Below are 24369 nucleotides of genomic sequence, written 5' to 3' on the forward strand. Positions count from 1 at the left end.
GCTCTCAGTATGTTTGCAACTTAAATGAAGCCAGTTCCTTCTGATTTGAGATTACATTCACTGCTTCTTAAAAGAGCTGCTCATTATGTTGTCAAGCTTTAAGTTCTGTGAGGGAAAAAAAAAAAAAAAGGAAGAAAAAAAGTTGTGTCTATGTAAAGAAGTGTGTTCATCTGTTTTCACTGAAAGGCTGTAATACTGCCACAATTAATGTCAAAGAATGAAATAGGGTCCAAAAAAAAAAAAAAAAAAAAAATGTGTTCTGACAATGCAGTACTAATTGGTACCCAAGAAAAATAGCCAAACCTAACTGTATTTTATATATATATATATGTATATAAATACATACATATATATTGCATATTTTAGAAGGATCAACTTGAAAGAAGCAAATGAGACTAGCATCTGTAGAAGATAGCTAAATTATGAGCAAAACTGCAGATTAAGGATAAGGAGGCAGGGAACAGGAAGGGTTGAAGATGAAAGCATGTACTTTAAAAGGACAAGATAGAATGTTTTGGTAGAAACAATTTGGAGATTTTTTGGCAGAATGATTCCCTGATGGTTCTTGAGAAGTGTTTTACCTAGGCTCATAGGCTTTTGAGATTGACCATTCCCATTTTTATTTCTATTTTTTTCTGTGAGTATATTGGTGTATTAGACTGTATGTCTTATCTGCCTTAATGATGGCCTGCTAAGCTGTCTCTGGAACAGCCAATAAGCATTCCATTGACTCAAGTGACAAAAGTTTGTGCAAGGAATGTAAATTTTCCAAGCCTGTTTGTGACTTAATGGACTGATTTCCTATAAAGAAATCATTTTTTATTTTCATTTTTTGTTTGATTGATTGTTCTGTTTTCTGTCAGCTTTATTACATTTTAAAACTGCATTAAATGTATGTTTTGGTTTGCAAGCCCAACCAGTAAGCCCAAAACACCGAGAAATGAAATACCAGATGTGAACTTCGGCTATGCAACCTTAATTCATTGCCATTTATCTGTGTGCATTATAGAACGTGTTTAAACCATCCCGTTTCATTTTTTTGCTATGGAGGTGAACCTGCTTTCTCTGGTGATACATTCCATTTTCTCTAGTTTTCCTCTCCTTTCAAAGTGTTGCAAAGATAGAAACTGTGAATGAAGGAAAATGAAAGGTATCTTGGTAAACACTTACTTTGAAAACTAATTTCTATTTCTGCCTCTGCCATACAAAATCTGTGTGAGACTGAGCTAATAAATTAAATCAAAATTTTTACAGGTGATCTCTGATTAAGTGTTTGTTATTTTGGGAACCAGAGGCTAGGTTTTTGGAAATGCCAAGCATTTTTACTTGCAGCAAAAGTCCCTGGAAACTGTATAAGGAGATACGCAATGCTAAATACTAACAAAAAAATAAAAATAGGCTGCAGGCATCCCAAATTAATAGATGGTTTATCTCGTAGTGACTCCATTGAGTCATCAGTCACTCATCTGTAGAATGGAATAGCATTATATCTTCATTTTTGTAGTAAAATAAATTACATATCTTTGAGTCTTTTGTATGCTGTTCTGATGAACACTGTAGTACGTAAGGAAGATAAACTACACAAATCCAAATCTAGAGTAATGGCAGTAAGATGCTCCTGAATGTAGTCTCAGACTGTAACAAAAATGTAGCTTGTGAATATTAAATTAAAGATCTTATCATAATGACTGCATAATGTGGGCTAAATTATGTCTGTATGACCACCCTTTTAATTCTTAAGTGTTTTATTTTGCAGCCTGAATATTCTTTTTATACAGCCTTTTGTGCGTGTGTAATCACACATAAGCATGTGAATATATAAAGCTTTCAGGTATATTATTTGTCACAAATATTTATTACTAATATATAGAAAATAAATACTATTTTGAATATGAGATCTTCTGAGATCCATTTTTCCTCCTACCAGTAACATCAAAGATTTGTGATCTTTTAATTTAAGTAATGTATGTCTATCCAGATATGTGCTTTATCTGTTTTTCTATAGGTATCTTTATACTGGCATTTGAATTGCTAGTAGTCTTTATACACTTTGGATTGCATGTGTGCCATTACTACACTGACTAACAAAGACTGTTTTTTTTTTTCCTTAAAGGAAAAAAAAAAGTGGGAACTTTTGAAAATTTTATTTGATTTTATCAAGTTAAAAAATTAGTCATATTACACAATAGTAATAGAAGAATATACTTATGTCTATCTCTATCTCCATATGCATATTTAACTTGGTGTTTTGTGAATTTCCTTAAGTAATATCTACTGTTAAATCTTTATGAAAATACAATAATTCATAAAGAATTATAGGGTACCTCAGTTCTTTATAGCAGTTTATAATTTCCTTCATCATATTTAGCTAAGGATGTCGGTGTGGCTGGGTTATTTTTGTTCTTCCATGGCTGCATAGCAGTGTTTTAATTTTTTTTTTAATTCATTTTATGTTTTTTCAGCTATCGTGACTGGTTGTCTTGTACCATTCCCCTTGAGTGTATGTGTATTTATTATTTTAAGCAATAACATTGTATGTCCAGATAGGGGTCCCATTAAAATTCTATTTCACTAGAAATTGGCAAAAATTTGCATAGAAGGGTTTAGCTTCATAAATGACTTTTTGTGTTGTTATCGAGTGGTGGTTGCTGGTTCTTTTCATGATATTTTGAATTTTTCACCACTTTTTATGGCAGAGCAAGAGAGCTGAAAAGCTCAGCTTCACACATCCTATTTCTGAGAGGCTTTGTTATATTGCACAGTATGCATTTCATGCAAAAACATATGAATAGAGATGTAAACACTTGAACGGTGTGATTTGGGGGAAAAGCATGTGGATGTCTCAAATTTATGTTTTTGTTAAAGCAATGGCATGTGGAAAATGTTATTTGCTTGGAAATTTCAAGGAAGAATGGCTTAAAATTTCCTGGCAGCCTTTCCTATCTAGTGGGTCCCCTATAATAGAATAAAATAAAGATATTTTTGAATATTCAGTTAAAAGTAATTTTGTTGTTGTTGTTGTTGTTTTTGTTTTTGTTTCATCGAGCAGCATATTAATCAATCCTGGAAACCATGTCAAGATTCAAGAAGGTACCTTAGGATTCTTCATTGCAAGTGATGCCAAAGAAGTAAAAAGGTAATTCACACATTTTTGTTTTAAAATTTAAATATACAGGTTTTTTTGTTTGTTTTGTTTTGTTTTTCTTATAAACGCCTCAACTAATTTTCATTGTAACATGTTGGAAGATTCTCAGGGAAAATTGAACTGACACATTCATGAAACAAATTTGTCTTGAGATGTGTGCATGCCTTTTTTTTTTTTTTTTTTTTTTTTACTGTAGTGCTAAGTATCAAGAAGTGAAATAATTTTACAACAAATGTGAAAAAAAAAAATTCAAAGTCCTACTGGAAAGTGTAAAATATTTTGATCTGGTTTCTCTGTAAGTTAATTTGTCTCTGGAGTTACTCTCAGACAGAACTGAGAGTTGACAGTTTTTTCCAAGTTTCAGGTTTAGAGTAGTTCTTATTTATATACAGACTATCAGATATTTGATGTGAGCAAGCTGTTGTATTTATTCAGTAATTGCATTAGCATAATAATATTTACGTTCTTGTCATTTTTCTTGGATGGAACTACATATTCTATGTTCACATAATCATAAATCAAACTAGAACAGTATAATGTAGAGAATTTCGCTGGTTCAGTGTATTTGGATGTTTTAGATTCATGTTAGATTAAAAAGAGTTTTATGGTATTGTGTTTAGGACAAAACATATGAACTCTGGTCTATTATGATTATAAGATGCTTTGAAGGAATAAAATAGCAATGTGAGAAAATAGTTTTTAAAATAAATAATTATTTGATGTCTATCCATAGGATTGAAAAAAGATAAAATACTAAACGATAATGTTTACTTAGTCCTAAACTTTGTATAAGTAACATGAAATTAATATTTAAGTAATGCATATTTGTTATAAATATTTAAAGAAAGTCAAAACATCAAAATAGTGAAATCACTAAGAACTTGAATTATATTTTTGTTGGAAGAGTTAAGATGGTGTTTGTCTAGATGAAAAATACAAAAGAGCACAGCAAGGCCTCTGTCCTCTCACTTTTCAAGCACCATCTTTGCACCTAGTGTGGCCTCAGGCACACTTCCTTTCAGCGTTCTTTTCTTCACTTTCGCTTTTTAAAATATTTTTTTCGCGTTTAAATATCAGTCTACATGCTCCTATATTGAGATACTAGGTGTTTGTAAATTACCTGACATATCATTTTTATGGCCGGTTGACTGTTATTAATATGTTTAGGGAAAATTTGCACATCATTCATCAGGCATGTTTTATCTAATAGCAAGCTGAATAGGAATTCCCACTTCTGCATGGCTTTTAGCAGAAGGCTTTGTTTAGAAACATGCCACCTCCCTTCACACATTCCTTAGCTGTTCTATGCAAAACAAATCATTATCAGATGTGCTTCAACTAAAAAAAAAAAAAATTTTTAAATATGAAAATTGTTGATTTCAACCTTTGGAGCTATGAATCAAAGTCAGGAAAATGTTCGAGATTTTTTTTTTTTTCTTCAGGAAGAATATTTATTTTTTCTTAAGGTCAATAAGATGAAAATAAACAAATTATATACCTGAAATTCAAATTATTATGGGTTTGTGTTATGTATTAATGGAGAAATTGCAGCTCCTTTAGGCTATTTTTAAATTATCAGTCATATATTCAAACAATGAAATATGCAATTATTCATCTTGCTAGAATTATTTTTTGCATTTTTAGAATAATAGTTTCTTATTAGAAACAATTATACCTAGGCAAACAAGTTCGTGTAAAATCTTGAGTGTTTAAATATCATACAAAGAACATGAGCTATATATTTACCCTTCTTTATCTGCTTACATTTTAGTTCTAACATCAGAATTACACTTAATTCAACCCAATTATATAGAGGAATGATTTTATTACAGCAGTTACTTCAGGCATTTGCTCTTTCCACATTGAAGTGGAGGAACTCCTTAGGACATTTGTCCTTTAGTGGACTTTAGAAACATGGTGTAGAAATAACCTCAGTCCAAGCCAGGTCAGGATGAGGGAATATCTGTGATAGTTGATTCTTGTTTGGTACTGGGAACTACGTTTTAAGTGGAAAAAAAAATAAAAATTATATAAAAACCAACCAACCAACCAAACAAAACACATAGAATTTGGAGACAGTTTTCTTCTCTTTCCTTATGTCGTTGCTCACACACTCATGGTGTGAAAAATATTTAATCCTCATTTGCTTAGAGGTGGTAGTTGTCTATTTTGTGAAAGGTGAACATTTTGAAGGCCAGAACCTTACTGCAACAAAGTATGCACATGCTCAGAAAAGGTTCTTTCATTTTATGTTTTGAGTCTTGGAAAGACTAAGACAATAGAACAGCTAGGAAGAGTGAATTTTCTGGAAGTCTCAGAGAAACTAAGTCTGCTACATTGAAGACTTACGTCTTCTATCAGTAGTTTGCATGGTATCTTGATGTCAGAAACATTAATAGCATTTAATGAAGTCTTGTTGAAAATTTAAATTTGTATTTTTTGGTTAATAGCTCATATACTGTACCTGCCATCTTTGTCCTGCACTAAATCTTCTGTAATTCAGAGATGTGAAATACCTTAGATAAATTTGTGACTATGTGAATTAAGTAACTAGTTGTGTTTGTGTTTACACAGAGACTCTGTATTTATTGTTTATTTTTATTTTTATGCTTTTGGCTGTAGATTTTTCTGTTTCAATGACCTCTCTAGTGTTGTAGCAATCCAACCATCCTAAGTCAATGAGCAGTAAAAAAAAAAAAAAAAAAAAAAAGGTTATGTGGAGACCTGGACTGTTCACTTTAATAATTGCATTTTTTTTTATTTTGACTTTCCTATTTGACTTGCTTGACTTTTCAAAACTGGTATGATTCTGCTCTAATATCAAAGAAAAAATCTAGTCTTAATCTAAACTAACACCAGTTCTTTCATTTATTATTCCTTTAGAAATTAACTAATTTTGGGTGGATTTTCTTTCTTTTAATTTATTTTTTGTATTTCTTGCAAATGGTGTGTCTGTTGCTGTTTTCACATTGATCACATTACAATCTCTTATTTTATATAAAAATATGTCCTACTTATGACTGGGCTGAAAAATAAGACCAGGATACTAGATGGTCTTGAAAAAAAAAGTATATCTGATAAGAACAGAGAATACATTAAATATTTTTCTCCCTATATATATGTTTACTGATATATATATATATATATACACACACACACACTCTCAGCAAAATTCAGTGGATGCTCTTCTCTAAGATGAAAGACAACTGCACTGATACACTGTGTCACAATTATCATCCCTTCTCCCAATTACTTTAAAAAATTACTTTAAAAAGTACATGAAAAGAAACACAATTTGGAGTCTTATGTTTGAATGTAATGGTCTTGCAGCAAATATTTCTTACTTTAAATGTCTAAAACTTCAGAGATTAAAGGAAATTAGTGCTGGCATGTTTCATTAATTTGGCACTGCAACAAGAGGAAATGCAGGACTAATTGACTAATTTCATTTGTATGTATTAAGAAATGTGTCAGTTCTTCCATTCTGTCTCTCTAGGGCATTTTTTTACTGCAAGGCCTGTCATGATGACATCACAGATCCCAAAAGGATAAAAAAATGTGGCTGCAAACGGCGTAAGTAATATTTCTATCACTCCCTTCCTCTTCTTTCCTTGAACAGTTCAGCCTTGAAGAATATCTGTACATGCATTTACATGTTTTACACGGCGGTATAGAAAAGATAAAAAAAAATATTTCACAACAAAATAATAAGTGCATTTGTGTTTTGGAAATATTTTTATTAAATTTCACGCCAGTCACACCTGTTTCCATATAAAAAAGTACATTAGCATCCAAAACAGACAAAAGTTAAATTTAACCAAGATAGATCTAATTTGGAGGCTTCTAAATTAAGAATGAGCTAACAGTGAGGCTCTCATTCATACCATGCAGTAATCCAGTAATTTCAATAGTTTTCTGTAGAGAGCTTTTGTTTTCCTTGCTGAACACAATTCTGCAAAAGATTAATCTAGGGATTAATATTTCATATTGTAACAGTTGAAATAAACTATTATTGAAATAAATTATTGTTACTGTTGAAGTGAGGGATTATCTGAAAGAAATAAAATATTGATGCCTTAAATATCTGCTCTCAATAGATTCCATAGCTCTAATGCTAACATTTGTTTTAGTAAGGTTCTTAAGTCTGCTGTTTAAATTCTTTGGAAAATTGTGTGTGAAGTAATAATTGAGCTTGGAAATTTAAATCAGACTTTGCTTTTGTATATTTATAACTATGTAGACATTAGTATTTTATCTATACATACTTTTAAAAGATGTTTTGCAGAAATTGTCACAACCTAGTTTGGGACACAGTTGTGTTTGACCCATGCGTATTTGTACTATTGAAATCTAAATGGTTTAAGGATCCTTTTCTCAACTGGTGTGTGAATATGTGCATTCCATGATTTTCTGTTATGAAAAAGGTCATAGACTACAAAAGCACTGATTAGTCAAAATGAAATATCTCAAAAGAGTTTGATCACAACTATTCTACCTGTACTTTTAGGAGGAGGAAAACAAAGAAACAAACAAAACTGTCTTATTTATTGATCCAGTCACCTCATCATCATTGCACTCTCTTGGAGGAAAAAAAATAAAATAAAATGGACTTTATCTACCTTTAAGGGCCATTTGAAACTGATGAATTCTAAATAAACTCTTCTCCCAGAAAATAGGAGTGTGGAACAAAGTAATATAATTGAGAGAAAACAGCTGAGGAACTGACAGAAAATGGGATTTTTAGCCCAGTAGCCACAAGGAGAGCAAAGCACATGGAAAGCGTGCCTGATGTGAAAGGAATGTATGCATTGCCTAACATATTTCAAAAAAAAAAAAAATTGCCTAACATATTGTTCAAGAACAGTTTATCCATGTGAGAATGTGACCTTGGAACTGCTGCCAAAGCCAGTGTGAGTGCTGAGCAAGTTCTGGTAAAGCAAGTTACAGATGCTTTAGAGTGCCTGTAACTCACAAAGCCAATCTTTTTTTCCAAATTACCCAGTGCTTAAGAAGGAGAAATATGTTACCTGTTAAATTTTGTCCAATGCTGACCACACACACACACAAAAACAAACAAAAAAAAAAAAAAAAAAAAAAAAAAAAAACCTGAAGATTGTCATTTTAATGGGAGATCTGTATATTGGAAGAAGCTGGAAAACACAGTATAAACTACAGGAGTGTGAACATTCATGTAACCTCAGTGCTAGGAAATCAGCAAGGAAACAGAGGATCCTGTCCCCCAGCCAATGCTATGGCTCTATTTTCAACAGCAGGCCAAGGACAGGTGAGAGTGACAGTTTCTGTGTGTGACACTAGAAAATGTCCCAGAAGGAAGGGTCACATGTATCAGTGTATCAGTTCAATAAGTGAAGGGATGTTGCCCAGATGTAGAAGAAAAGTGATGGGGTGATGTGGTTAGGCTGAGGCTGAGAAAAGAGGCTGTCAGAGCTGCTGCAGTGAGCACTGAGCACAAAGGAGGGAGTCCTCTCAGTCAGGTGAGAAAGGAGAAGAAAGAAAAAAAAAAAAAAAAAGACAGCAAAATCTTAAATTTCTCTTTTGTTGTCGTTTCACCTTTATCCCCCATCTGTCCCATTGCCTTTCCCCTTCCCTCCCACCTCCCCCCCCCCCGCACCCAGGCATACAGTTGAAGGCATCATGATATTTGGCAACTTTCAGCACAGCTTTCAGAATAGCTTCCACTTAGTGGAATGTTCACAACTATTAGGAATAATATCATTGTTTTGCTTTCAAAGTAATGTTAATCAGAAAAAAAAAATCAACAGTAATTAGTGATTTTTGGTGATCTTGAGATCCCTTTCATGGGATTGGATTTATTTTTTTAAAGGTAAGTCTTTAGTGCAGTCTATTATTCAAGTAAGATGCCTTAGTTTTAGCTTTCAAATCACTATCACTTTTGAAAATCTTCACTATGTTATCCATATATAAGCTACACAAATTGTTGGTCTTAAAAATGCAGTCTAACCAAAACAAAGCATAAATTATGAAAACTCTTTCCCTACTGAATTAAGAAACTGTCAACTGCTCTGTCAACAGCTAATCTGTCAATGTGATTTTCAAAAGACATTGTGAATAATCACACATGCATATATATAGTCCTATATGATAAATATATATAAATTAGTGAACAACATAGCAATTAGAGACAGCTGAATGTGGAAAAATGTGTAAGATGAAAGGTTTTATGTAAAAATATTGGCACATTCAGGTGAAGTATATGTGAAAGAATATCTTCTTTACATGGAAATCCGAATTATTGTGGCTTTAATTAATGCAGCTTCCTGTGACACTCGAAAACCACATTCTTTAATAATGCATCTGAGGTTGCACATCAATTTAGATGCTGTCTGAATATTAGCTTGTGGTATTGTTGGGGTCTAAACATGAGTCTGACCTACATAGCCAGTTGTCCAAAACTGTTAGGCCTAATATTAATAATTCAGGGCAGATCAGTACGTTTCCACAAGGCCAGGGATAATTAAAGTAACCTTGCTTTCTTTTTGCAGTTTCTTCCATCCCTCCTTTTCCTTACCCATCCCTATCCCTGAATAACATATGAGTGCTGATGTCACGTTGTACAGAGCAATGGTTGTGTGGAAATTTTATTCACAGATTGTTAATATATTTTCAGAATGCTTTCAGTCTCTCTCCAATTCTATTTAACTAGTTTTTTCACAAGGGGCCAAATACATGTATATATTTAGATAAAATGAAGCCACGTTGGGATGAAAACTCTAAAGTGGATGACCTCCTCCTCCTGTTTGTTTCCTTCTGTGCAACAGCTGTGGTCTAATTCTGCATATATTTTTTCCAGTGACAGTGCTTGCTGTGAACCATGGGGGTTGAACCCCAGAGGGGACATATCATGTGTACATTGATGTGTTTGAAGAAATTTCTTGTAATCTATGACAATTGACAAACTTTTGATTTATTTTTCCTCTTGCTGCCTTGGAACACGGCCCCTACTATATTTTAACTGCACACTGATAGTGATCTATTGTGAGTAAAAATGGGTTCCCTGTAGCCCAGAGTGCGGTCCAACCTGTCTTTCTCTAGCAGAGAGTATTTTTGTTCAGTATTTTGGTTCTTTTCTTTATTTATGTTGCATGTAGCAGTGACGTCATACCCACAAGTTTCTCATCGTTTACACCCACGGAGATTAGGGTGACGTTGAAGAAAATACAGCAGTTTTCCCCTTTTCCATTTTTTTGTCCTTTTTTTTCAGAACCTTCTCTTTTATCCCTATTTGAAAGTGAGATCTTGGCAGTGGCATTTCCTTGAAATGATTCTAGAGATCTCTCATGAATTTGCAGGGCTATCGGTTAGGCTGGGGTAATAGCACTATAGCACTGTTTGCCCATTTAAGCTGAATTCGTTGTCAGATACGTTTTAGATATTTATTTTTTTTTTTGTATTTTGTCTTTTCAATTGCATAGTTGACACAATGGACAACACAGCAGTCTTATACTGTCCTTATCTAACTCCCTTCTCCCCACTGACAAAAATAAGGGAGGTAGGAGGAAAGCCAGACAGTGAATTAATACGTTTAATATATAAACCCAAAACTATCCTCAACAGCAAACAAGGTACAGTGATTATTTTCCCCAGCTATAACAGTTTTTCTTGCTGTGAAAATACATGAGTAGAGAGCCACATTGTTTTTTCAAGACCTAAACTGTAAAGTGTTATATTATTATTATTATTATTATATATAGAATATGAAATTTATAGACCACTTCATGTCAAACTAAGTCATACCACTTCAAAATATACAGAATCTATGGAGGCTCTTGTTAGTCACTTTTAGTGTGCATGGTGCTAATAATTTAAATAGATAAAACATGGAAATAATTAGTTCCCTAGGAATACAAACACTGCAAAAAATATATTGGTTATTGGCAGTGTTGGCTTGATCTTTCAAACAGCAAGAGGGATCAAATATTCATTGCTGCAATGAAATATTACTGTACCAGGTTGAGGGTGCTAATGATACTATACAACCACAGCTATTCTAAATAAGTGAGGCTATGAGATTTTTTCACCATTTCACCATATATTATGAATTTGTTTTCTGATAACACTTAAGATTTTAATCCCGATTGTGATATTTTTCCCCTCTCAGCTGTACACACTGTAGGGTCTTGAAAAGAATACAGGAAAAGTTGATGCCCCTGGAGTTGCATGATAGAGCATTGGCAATCTTGTAATTATGATGGCCTTCATTATGATAATCATTAATCACTTTTTTTTAAATTGTGAATTGTGGTGCCATTACTACACTAAAGGATTAAGATCCCATTGTAATAGAAATTATTCATACATAGAACAGAAATTTCTCCAAGTATCTATTGCTAGCCAAGAGAATGATACAGCAGAAAGACAGGGAACTCAGAAAAGCAGATTGTCAGGACAGTATAATAAGAATCAATAAGCCAAAAAGAAACAAATTGCTATGGATAAAATAATGCATCCAATTGACCTAGAGGCAAAACAGTGGAAGTAATTTGGATTTATTTACTGCAATGTATTTATTTTAAATTCATTTAAAAAAACTGTAATAAAATAATTCATTTAAAATAATTAATTTTAAAATAATTTTAAAATAATAAATTGAGGTCTTTCTGGACCAGATAAACTCAGATAAACTAGTTTAAATAATAATAAATAATCAATCAAAAAAGCTCTTCATGCTAGAAGAGTATTTAAAAAAAAAAAAGTTCATGCATGTTTGGCTTTTCTTTACTTCTCCCAAATCCCCAATAGCTTCAGTTTGCCTAGAAATGCAACTAGCTTTGGGAGTACATTGGCTGAGAGTCTTTATGGCAATGAAGGAAAGTTCATGAAGATAATTGAATATTAAGATGAATTGGTCTATAAATACAGCATTACTTCTTTTAGCTACTAAAATGGGGCAGAATGTTCACTGTTTCTACAGTTTTGACAAAGAACAGTAATACACTGTAATATGAATTACAGCTAACAACTAACCAATTGCCTTTAATTAGAAAAATTGTAAGATTAGTGAACAGCTGAGTAGTTAGTTTTGAAGTTATTCTGTAAAACTTAAATAGTGGAGAGAGAGCTTTGCCTGTTGTGGTAAGAGATAAATTATCATAAACAAATTAAGTTATGTTGCTGTATTTTTCAGAAAACAATTTTTTCTGGGCAAAGTCCATTCAATATTTTAGTCTTACGTTAACCAACATCCCTCAAAGCGATTAAATCAGTCTGGTCTTCCTTTAACGCTGTTGTTATTTTGCTTTTAGTGTGGGTTATGAGAACTTGATGAATTGAAATGACATTGCATGACGTGCATTTCAATTCTTAAGTGTAGTGGGACCCTTTTTTAACCATTTGCTGGTCAAGCAAGCTACAGTTGATTCGTAACCAGCTGTTGTCTCATGGAGATCCACTAGATGTCCTCGTAGATCTACTTTTTATTACCATTGAGGTCACAAGGAAAACTGCTGTAGTGATGGGTGGAATGCTAGGATTGGGTAGCCTGTAAAGTTCAAAACAAAACAGAAAAAAAAAAAAAAAAAAAAAAAAAAAGCGACAAGATAAAGGGATGCTTTGTTCTCTCTTTTTTTTTTTTTTTTTTTTTTTTTTTTTTTTTTTTTTTAAGGAGCTGTTCCATGACATCTTAGATAGAGAATAATCTGCAGCTTCCTTTGCTTATTTTTGCAGCTGGAAATATTTCCCATTACTGTTTGTGAACACTAAGTAACATTTCAGATCCAGATAATCTAGAAATTTTGACTGGACTTTTTTGAGTTTTTGACATCAGAAAGCAAGGTATTGCTAGAAGTGTAGACATCGAATGCACATTCTTTCCTCATTAGAATAGGAAGGCTATTGCCTTTTCAAAAAAACTGCAACAAAAAGTTTTTAAAGTATTTATTTGCTTTTATAAATAACTCAACAATTTTACTTTCCTTTTGCTCTTACAAAATCAGAAAATGTCTCTGGTTCATATATGCCTTGTTTTGTCAGTAAATTATTATATTAGTCTAATTTCTGTTTGAATGATTACATCCCCTGATACTTTTACAAATGCGAGGGGATTGTTATCATACTAAATAGAAGGATCTCTTCCTTTTTATCCATTTATTGTTCAATTGGAAATAGGGAATTAATGTCCTTTATGTCCCAATTTAATTTTTTACTAACAAATAACAGTTTTATTGAACATCCATAACATTTCTATGAATAGAAATGAGATTATTCTTACGCGGGTACTACAGGTGTCAAATGAACTTAACACCCACCCATAAGCTGTTCTTAAGGTCCCCCTGTCTCTCTGATGATTCCCATTTTTTGTTAATGTTTATGGAAGTTTAATAGGAAATGGTATGTTTGTGGCTTGTACCATTTGAAATCATTTCTGTCTTGTCTTTGATCTTGTCACTAGCCATCCCTAATAATAACCCATGTTTTGTTTTATTTAAAAGAAAATAAATATTGTATTTGGTATGAATGTAACAATGACTGTTTAAAAGGAATGAAGAGTAACAGCATGTTTTTTTATTACTTTTTTAATTTTACAAAATGTATTGCTCTGATATGCAGTTGCTTATATATTGATCAAAAGCCTTATAGCAAGTCGTATCTGCTACTTACATTTTCAGGTTCAAGCCTGTTTCCTGCATGTTAATGATGTGAAATATTAAAATGATGCATGATCTCCAGAACAACTGATAATACTAGTTAAAAACAGTCCCTGAAAGGGCATTACTTTTGAGAAGCACCATGGATTCCTTCCCCAATTGAACAGAAGTGCTTAAATTCCCAACTTCATTGGTTTAAGTCTGATGAAAATGGTACAAAAAGTTTTCCTTCCCAACCGTGTTTGTCCTTAAGAATAATTTATTTTGATTTTAATAAATATGTCCTATCCTATTATTGACTGTTGACAAGTAATGGCTACAAGTAAATGAAAACCAGGGACTGTTACTAACCAATAACATAGCAGTTGAGAATTTCTGCTCAGTGTTTTGCTTACAGCATTTGATTAGAAAAAGTCTTTCAAAACAGCTGTAATTAAAACAAAATGGGCCTTCTTTTTCCCTCACCTACTGTTAGTTTGTCTCACAAATGCTCTTTATTTTTTTTTCATTTCCTTGAAGTGAAAATAACAAAATAGGCATGATGGAAACACTTCCACATTTTTGGTAACTTTTTTTCTCTGCCCAACTTTTCAATTTTAAAGAATATGTTGGGAAAAGTTAGAGAGAGGGAAACTATGAGAAAACAAATGCTGTTTTGAATTTTCTGTGTAGTTTGAATGTGTATGCATCAAAAGCTTCAGTGGAAACCTTCTAACTAAAAGCCAAGCTATGAGGAATGATGTACCATGCAATGAACAAGCCTGATGCTGCATGATGACTTTCTGAACAGCTCTAAGATAACTCTACTAGGATGCTGAAAGAACATGGCAGTAGTGATGTGAGCAAAGTTTTAGAGGAATGGAGTCGCTGCTGAAGAGATCACTCATCCATCTCCCTCAATGCCTGTTTTCCACAATCATAACGTTACCCTTGCTTGACAAATATACTGTATGGCAAGTCATCAAGGCCTTAGAACAGGACTTGACCCATTTGAGCAATTTCAATCCCTCTTCCCTGTTGACTGTAGCATTAAAAAACTGGAAAAAGAAAAGAGAGAAATCATTAAAAATTTAATGTTACTACTATAATACAAAAAAAAAAAAAAAAAAAAAAAGGAAAAAAGACACCCTAAACTGAAGGTACAGGCTAGAGAAACATTACCTTTTTCTTGCATTTGCTTTTAAGGTTTTGTTTTTGCCTGTTGGTGTTCTGTTTTGTTTTTAGTATAATTGAGTCAGTTCAATCTAAACCATTACCAAAAGTGTTGGTTCAGTGCAACATGTGAAACAATTTAAGTGGCCTTTGCAGTTCTTGAGAATTAAACTTACTTGTGATTGAGGTAACACAAAATTGAATGATGGTAATTACATCTACATTTATAAAATAGGATTCTGTTATAAAATGGGATTCTAGAAATACATAACAATAAGACTGTCCTTCCCATGACTAAAGAACATAAATTTTCTGTTCCAACCTGGTGATTCTTTTGGAATCAATGCCTAATTCGTCATCCAGTTATTTGGTTCTTGATGTGCCTTTCAATCCAGTTGCGTTGTCCAGACTCAGTACTCCTCAGGGTAAAAAGCGTGCCAGTGATTGGTTCAGCATGTTTCAGTGGACCAATGCTCTGTGTGCTTTTGGTGATGCCTTATTTGTGAACTGATTTTAATGTCAAGCATATTTGCCATTATTAGTTGTGTCTGTTATATCAGCAAATTTTGGTATTCTGTCAAGAGTTAATTTGAATTCCTGAAGATATAATGTAAATGAAGTCAATTTTTCAGAAAATTTTATGCACATCTTGTAAGTCTCCAGTAATATGTAATTTATTGCAATAAAGGAGTTCCCTGGCACAGTTTAATACAAAACAATTATCAGCATATGTTTGAGGATAAATTTATTTATATACATGTGTGTATGTGTATACATGTATATGTGTGAGTGTGTGTATGTAAGAATATGTGTGTGTTTTTGTCTGTGTATACATGCATACATATATATATATACACACATATATATAAAAGTTTTCAACTTTTACAGGAAGCAGAGTAGATCAAAAACATCTAGTGGATCAGCAACTTTATATTTTCTTGTTGTTTTAGCCCTGCAGTATTAATTGTGCCAAGGGAAAAAATATATTCTTAGGATTTTCTGTTTTTACCATGTTCTTTTTTGATCCAAACACTTGACTGTAATCAGTAATACTTCCCATATCTGCGGTCACCCTTTAAGATTGAAGAGAAATAAAGAACAATTTATCTTTTGCCCTACTTTTAATGTACAGCCAAAGTGTTATCAATAATCTCATGCATTTTTTTTCCTGGGTCAAGACTGTTAACATAAACTAAGGCCTGTATTAAATCCCTTAAATTACCTTCCAGCTGCCTTGTTATATATATAACCTTGCCATTAACCTGCTGCTCTTCCTCTCCTCCCATCCAACACATGGTTATAGCCAAGATGTCCATCTACAAGAGAATGAAACTGGCATGTTGTTTTGATTGCGGACGCTCTGAGCGTGACTGCTCTTGCATGTCAGGCAGTGTACATAGTAACATGGACACCCTTGAGAGAGCCTTCCCACTTTCTTCTGTCTCTGTTAATGATTGCTCCACCAGTTTACGTGCCTGTAAGTTTTAACACCAACACATGCTGTTCCATGTCTGTGGTGTCTGTGGTATCATCCCCGTCTTGTGTCGTACATTGTAGTTCTGTGAGTTTTACTGGGCTGATGCTTTTTAAATTTCAAAACCAAATTTTAATACAACTCTGTATTTATATTTCTGTTTCTATTGATTTTTAACACCAAAAAAATGGAATTCATTATTTTGCTTTGTGTGCTCTTTATGAAGCATGCTCTTGCCATAGCATGCAGGACCCTAGTAGTGCAGTTTGGTGATATATTTTTAATTCATACTATATAAATTGTCATTAATTAACCAGTATATGCTTTACTGGAAGAACAGATCTGTGTCTAAATCTGTGATGAGTGCTAAGTTTGCAACTGTAATAGGGTTAGCAATAGAGCAGTATATAATAGGCAGTGAGTAAATGTAAAGGATACAACTTAGTTGCTGAACTGCTTCTAGCATTTTCTTATAGACTGGCATTCTATTTTAGACTGCTACCATTGTCTTTAGTTTTGTCTTTAGTCTTTAATGATTAATATGGCAGGACCTTCCATCTAATATTGAAAGTGCAGAAACCTTAATAAAATGGATATACCTTTTGTAGTGCTTTTGTAGAAGGGCTAGCCTGATGAAAGCTGTGATGCAAACTGAAATTAGCTGTGGAATATTCCTTGCAGGATAGTACCATTCTAGAATACACCCCCAAAGCTCTTTGAAAGATCAGAGTTTGAGAAGGAGAAGAAAGAGAAATTAGAACAGCTCTAAGTATCTATTAATTCTTTGGCTGAGTAGGGATTTTAAAACTTTCTAAAGCTTTCTTTATCAGTGTGAACTATTGAGGAAGACTGTTAAATAGTGATTTTTATTTTTTTTTACATATCCTCTACAGACATTCATAATAGGCAAAACTGTATCTTGGGACAGGGATTCTTTTCCTTTCTCTATCCAAATAACAAAGAAGAATTGACAAATTATTCAGATACATCTAGAGGGCATATTAGGAGTTTTTATCAGGAAACATGTCCGCTTTACATTACAAGTCATCATGAACAAAAATGTCTTCCAGTACTAAGAATACAATGTAGTTGGTAGATTACGCATCTGGTTGCCTTTTGATGCCATATGTGTATTGCAGTACGTAGTCCATGTGGTGAATGACTTTTTGCTAGCCCTTTTGACATTTGAAGTATTTTTCCAGATACAAATGTGGAGTATATACTATGTATACAATACTATGCTTTTTGTTAGTATTTTTATATATGAAGACTGTGTCAATTAAGTTGAATTTAATAGGATTTCTTAGAGATTTTGCCAGAAATCTTCTCTTTGTTTATGTGTATAAGCACCCAGAATATCATTTTTATCTACTTTGTTGTAACTTGTACATCACCTCAGAGGAAAGACAGTTTTAGATTTTATTCTAAGCTACAGGAGTTTTTATTCTTCAGAGATTCCTGTATTAGAGTAAAACACAACCAAATATTTTTGTTTGTTAAGAACAGTGGCTGCAAAACTTTCCTGGATTGAGAGTTACTGCAGGCAGTGTTACTTCTATGGCCTAACAGCCTCTGTAACACAACACAATGTCTGCTATTGTTTACATTAATATGGACTAGTACAAAGATTAACTGGTTAGGTCCCAGTATGGGTGCTAACAGCAAGCAGACAGGGCTAAATGAATATGTCCCTTACAAATGGGTGAGATTTCTGCCATTATCACTTGTTTGGCAAGGAAATAAACAACATAATTTGTAGGTTCATCATAGCTTTTGAGTTCACTTAGGACTATACAGAGGCAGAAAAAATAAACATTTTTGATTGTGTTGCCTGCTGAGCCAAAAATATCCACTGCGTGGTTTTATTGCCACCAGAATCAGTATTATTGGGAAACAAATTAAATATATTTTTAAGGATAAGTGGTATTGACAGCTTTGAGGATTTTTAGCATCCTATCTTTCAAGAGGCTTTTCCCCATTCATCACTCCATCAAATCAAAAGAGAACTCACTCTTCTCCTTGTGCAACTATTCACCCTTAACTGTTAATAATAACTATGAAAATCAATACCAATTCATGCTCTTTACAAACCAGCAGAAGCCTTTCTTTTCCAGTTAAATATGTATATATATATATATACACACACATGCAAAATTTCACTGGCATAGCTTCAATAGAAATCACTGTGTTTTCTTTGCAGTGCACAGGGGTCGTATGATGCCCATCTTGACAGAGCTAGTTAACTCAAAGAATAGCGGTGAGAGTCAGCTTTTCATTAAATATGAGCAGATGTGAAATGTAGAGTGTTTGACAATTAGAAATGGCAGCAGCAGGGCCCCAGAATCAAAGTGAGGTCAGATTGGTGGATCAGATTACCTCTCTTACATTCTTTAGTTGTTCTGAAAATCATTTTAAATTAGTGTCAGTGGAGCCATGATGGGTTTTGCCCTTTGTCTTTTATGCTAGGACTGTATTGTTTCCCCAGACACTCATTAAAGGTCATTATACTATTACAGGGCTTGCTTTGGTCGTGGTGCCCCAGTTGGGTTGGTTTGCTTCTACAATTGCTTAATACATTTCTTTCTTTCTTTCTTTCTTTTTTTTTTTTTTCTTTGGGTTACAAAAGCAGGCTTTTCTTTTTGTTGAAGGTAGATAAAATCACAAACCAAACTTCTTGAAAAAATAAGGTTTTTTGTTTGTTTGTTTTGTTGTGTTTTGTTGTTTGTTTGTTTGTTTTTTTGCAAGAATTGATGCTGTTTGTAAGAATCTAATGTCAAGTAGAAGATATCAATTTACGTATTTAATGATGTATGCAGGATTTAGTGTGTTAATTGTATAATATGTAGAGAAAGTAACACTTGCAGTAAATTTTCCACTGTGAATGATTTTCTCTGCTATAATATTGTCTGTACTTTCAGTGGATGAAAAACCTATTATGGTTAAATATAATTGCATTAAAATAGCTTTTGAGTTCATAGGCAGCTGTTTGGAAAAAAAGAAAAAAAAGCACAAATAGAGATGATCTTTCTAAACATAAGGAAATAGATTTGTGTGTGTCTACAGATATTTTCAGGTTTAGCTGCTTTTGGTAGATTGCTGCATGAACAGTGGTCGAACAGTCCAAGTAACTTCTTTTGTAATGTAGATTCGGCCAGGCAGTACTCTGCTCTGGTGAGGCCGTACCTTGAGCACTGTGTTTAGTTTTGGGCCCCTCACTACAAGAAGGACATTGAAGCCCTGGAGCATGTCCAAAGAGGGGTTATGAAGCTGGTGAAGGGTTTATAACACAAGTCCTATGAGAAGCAGCTGAGGGAACTGCTTGGGTTGTTTAGTGTGGAGAAGAGGAGGCCCAGATCAGGCCTCACTGCTCTCTGCAGCTACATGAGAGGAAGTTGTGGGGAGCTGGGGGTCGGCCTCCTCTCACAGGTAACTAGTGATAGGCCTAGAGGGAATGGCCTCAAGTTGTACCAGGGGAGGTTTAGGTGGAAATTAGGAGATAATTCTTCTCAGAAAGGGCAGTCAGGCACTGGAACAGATTGCCAGGTAGCTGGTGGAGTCACCATCCCTGGGGGTGTTTAAGCAAAGGTTGGACATAGTGCTTAGGGACATGGTTTAATGGGTGACATTGGTAGTAGGGTGGTGGTTGCACCAGATGATCCTGGAGGTCTTTTCTTGGAGGTCTTTTCCGATCTTAATGATTCTATGATTCATGCAAATTAGAGTGAAGAGAAGCACTCAGTAACTGAAAAAATTGAGGTGGCCTATACAGTGAAATTGTTTTACAAGTGTGATGTTTCTGTTTAGGAATGTGCCAAATCCTGGGGAGCACTATTCAAATGATTAAATGATGCAGATGAAGGCTGATTTTCACTGTACTTTTAATTCACAGTTCAGCCCAAATTCCCATCCATCTTGTTTAGAAAGAAAGACTGTGTTAAGACAAGTTCTAGATACAAAAGTGAAAGCTTAATTTTTGAAAGTGGCCGAAGTATGTATCTACATTTGAGCTAAGTCTGGTTGAGAAGCATCTATTCCACCTGCTCTTCTAGTGCCATCACATGGTTTATACAGAACACTCAAGTTGGCCGTTGAGTCTTTCTCAAAGGTCTTAAAATCATTTTCTACAGGAGTGGAACAGTGTTCAGGGTAGCATCAGCCAAGGTTGGTATATTGTGATGAACCTAGGTCTTGTGGCCACAGAAGGAATTGAGACTCTCTTAGATAAAACCTACTGAGTCCTCTGAGGTCACAGTCTACTCTGTCATGCACAGATAGGACCAAAAGTGTGCCAATAGCACACTTCTAGTATTTTAAGGATGAATAAATGGAAGGAATAAACAACTGAATCAGGCCTGCTGGGAAAGGAGACAGAGATGTTGCTGATCAGGGCAGTATTCCAAGGTTGCAAACAACTGTTTAGAAACCGATGTTTTTATGGCTTATTTTTCTAGGAGAAAACAAACAAACAAAAAAAACTTCCTCTGTATACTGGAGAATGATGGCATTATTTTGTATAATGTCTACACAAATGTAGTGATTTTTTTTAAATGAGAGTAATGAAAATTGACGATTAGGATAAGATAAAGTGCCAAATACCATCATATTAATTCAAAACCACATATGAAGTAAATCATACTATTTATAACCATCTAATAATTTTGAAGTAAAATTTTGAAGTAAGCCTGTGAACCATGCTGTGGGGAATAGATGGATTTATGTAAATCTAGTTGCAAAAAATTTCTTTCAGAGCGACAGATTTTTACTTCAGTTACATCAGTTCCCACAGAAGTCAATAAAATTACTTAGATACAGGGTTGTGTACCTGAGAATTGTCGTGGCCATAACATTTCCTCTAAATACCTCTACAAGTCTGCTCACGTGTCTTTAGAAGTACTGAAAGTAATGTAAAAATGAACAGCTGTGTATGTTTTAGAGAACATTCATTTTTACAGAGACGAAGTATTCTAGATAACTCAGTTTAGATAGTAGTCCACTACAAGAGAAGAAAAGTCAGGCATATCAATATATCATCTTAATGTAGTACACAGGCCTGTCAGTTTGACCTCAGTGCCAGGGAAGCTCATGGAGCAGATCCTCTTGAGAGTCATCATGCGGCACTTGCAGGGCAAGCAGGCGATCAGGCCCAGTCAGCATGGGTTTATGAAAGGCAGATCCTGCTTGATGAACCTGATCTCCTTCTATGACGAAGTGACACGCTGGGTGGATGAGGGAAAGGCTGTGGATGTGGTCTACCTTGACTTCAGCAAGGCTTTTGACACCATTTCCCACAGCATTCTCCTCAGGAAACTGTCTGCTCTTGACTTGGACTGGCATACGCTTCATTGGGTTAGAAACTGGCTGGACAGCCGGGCCCAAAGAGTCATGGTGAATGGAGTCAAATCCAGTTGGAGGCCGGTCACTAGTGGCGTTCCCCAGGGCTCGGTACTGGGGCCGGTCCTCTTTAATATCTTCATCGATCATCTGGATGAGGGCATTGAGTGCACCCTCAGTAAGTTTGCAGATGACACCAAGTTATGTGCGTGTGTCGATCTGGTCAAGGGTAGGAAGGCTCTGCAGGAAGATCTGGATGGGCTGGACCAATGGGCTGAGGTCAACTGCATGAGGTTCAACAAGGCCAAGTGCTGGGTCCTGCACCTGGGGCTCAATAACCCCAAGCAGAGCTATGGACTGGGAGATGAGTGGTTGGAGAGCTGCCAGGCAGAAGGACCTGGGAGTGATGGTGGACAGTCGGCTGAATATGAGCCAGCAGTGTGCTCAGGTGGCCAAGAAGGCCAATGGCATCCTGGCTTGCATAAGAAGCAGTGTGGCCAGCAGGGCTAGGGAGGTGATCGTCCCCCTGTACTCGGCTCTGGTGAGGCCGCTCCTTGAGTACTGTGTTCAGTTTTGGGCCCCTTGCTACAAGAAGGACATCGAGGTGCTTGAGCGAGTCCAGAGAAGGGTGATGAAGCTGGTGAGGGGTCTGGAGAACAAGTCCTATGAGGAGCGGCTGAGGGAGTTGGGTTTGTTCAGCCTGGAGAAAAGGAGGCTCAGGGACGACCTTATTGCTCTCTACAGGTACCTTAAAGGAGGCTGTAGTGAGGTGGGGGTTGGTCTGAACTCCCACGTGCCTGGTGACAGGACGAGGAGGAATGGGCTTAAGTTGCGCCAGGGGAGTTTTAGGTTGGATGTTAGGAAGAACTTCTTTACTGAAAGGGTTGTTAGACATTGGAACAGGCTGCCCAGGGAAGTGGTGGAGTCACCATCCCTGGCAGTCTTTAAAAGACGTTTAGATGTAGAGCTTAGGGATATGGTTTAGTGGAGGACTGTTAGTGTTAGGTCAGAGGTTGGACTCGATGATCTTGAGGTCTCTTCCAACCTAGAAATTCTGTGATTCTGTGATAGTCTATGTTGCTATTGGATAATGAACAAAACCAACTAATCTTCATTAGCCTTCTTCTCAGAATCAACTACTGTCAGGAAAGCTACTGTAAACAAAACTATGTAATGGGGTCCTGAAGCATATAAAACTAGGCAGTGGAACAATTGGAAAAGAAAATACCAAAGTGGGAGATTCCTGTTCTGTTCTATGGTGGTTCTTATGGTGTAGACACTGATATGAAGTCAGTGCTTGTACATGCAAGAGGTTGGCCATATTTGCAGTCAGCTCTGTAGCCTGTGGTGTTGGCAAATCACAAGTCTTGTGTATTGCTTTATGTGTATGAATGTGCTGAAACTTTTATATTATCTTCTCAGACACTGGATAGAAGGTATTAATATATCAGGGGGAAAAAGTAGCATGAAATAATGTATTTTAAGATAGGTGACTTCAAGTATGTAGGTAGGTCTAACAGTCAAAAAATTAATTCTTTTTATTGTTGTATATTTTAATAGAAACTGAGTGCTGCTAAATTATTATTTTTTTTTTTTTTTGGGGGGGGGGATATAATACAAGCATATAGATTAATATAGAGATGTAGAAATGCAAGAGTAGGAAAAAAAAATAACCCCCCCAGCTGTTCCTTGTCAAGCAGTAGAATGGTAGAAATCAGACAATCTAACTTGTTACCCATGACCAGAAAATATAAATAATGAAGCACACGGCTTTTCAGATGACTTTTTTGATGTGGTATATACTGCTAGGCTGATAGGAGGGTGCTCTGCCCAATTTGTAATGTCTGTAACAAGGAGATGAAGTCTCATGTCACCATGGAGGCCCTACTAAGTTTAGCAACAAATCTTTTGAAGAATTGGGAAGGTGAAGAAGGGAGAGATCAAGAAGTCTAGATTTAATTCCTTTAGGCCTTTATATTGAGTAGTGATTCTTACTAGGGTCACAGGGAAGAGACTACTGAGTGGCTCTCTTTGATTGGGACAAGCTAGAAAAAAATGCTGTCAGCATCATGTGGAGTGAATTAAACAGCATGTCTTATGCAAGGTGACATGGAAATTATGTTTTCATTTTTAGTTCCTGAGTGTGGCTGGTTGTCATGAAACTCACCACGACAGTTTCTTACCACCAGGCAGCAGATTCTTCCTGTTACCTCCTTGGTGTGGGACAGATGCTAGTTGGTTAGCTCTCCATCTCTACTGTTTCTGAGCTATTTCAAGCGACAGATGCCAGAGCTGGCTCAGTTTCAGCTTGAGCATTTCTGTCATAGCCCTGCCTTGAGCCCAAATTCTGACCTTTACTATATGAAATAAAGTACTTATGAACAAACAGTGGCTTGATCCTGAGCAAGCTTGGAGCAAATGTCAAATGTCAAGTCAGTCTCCTGCCTCCTTATTCCACCTGCATTAGGAACCTAGATTAGACTGCACCAACTGCCTTAGGCTTTATGGGTCTGGAGAGACATAAGTTATTAACAAAGAGTTATTAAAATTTTATCAGTTTTATAACGCAATGTAAATGCCTTCTATGAATCTACATTGTATTCATTATCATTTAAAACGTTAATTAAGTCAAAGTTGCATTT

General features: G+C 35.1%; 1 protein-coding gene across 36 annotated transcripts in view; it reads left to right on the plus strand.

The window, feature by feature from the left end:
* The window catches only part of KCNMA1 (potassium calcium-activated channel subfamily M alpha 1), a 469740-nt gene that overhangs the window by 357573 nt on the left and 87798 nt on the right, over positions 1-24369 (plus strand). For 21 of the 36 annotated variants that reach the window (XM_027460048.3, XM_027460038.3, XM_021269701.4 and 18 more), the window contains 2 exons: positions 3050-3136; positions 6642-6718. In XM_027460048.3, coding sequence (XP_027315849.1) covers positions 3050-3136; positions 6642-6718 — 164 coding nt within the window. Of the gene's footprint in view, positions 1-3049; positions 3137-6641; positions 6719-10153; positions 10163-16225; positions 16400-24369 lie in introns of all 36 variants that reach the window. The other 15 variants (XM_072039506.1, XM_072039507.1, XM_072039508.1 and 12 more) reach the window with 2 other exon arrangements.

This window comes from Anas platyrhynchos, chromosome 6 (assembly GCF_047663525.1).
Source record: "Anas platyrhynchos isolate ZD024472 breed Pekin duck chromosome 6, IASCAAS_PekinDuck_T2T, whole genome shotgun sequence".
Taxonomy (NCBI): domain Eukaryota; kingdom Metazoa; phylum Chordata; class Aves; order Anseriformes; family Anatidae; genus Anas; species Anas platyrhynchos.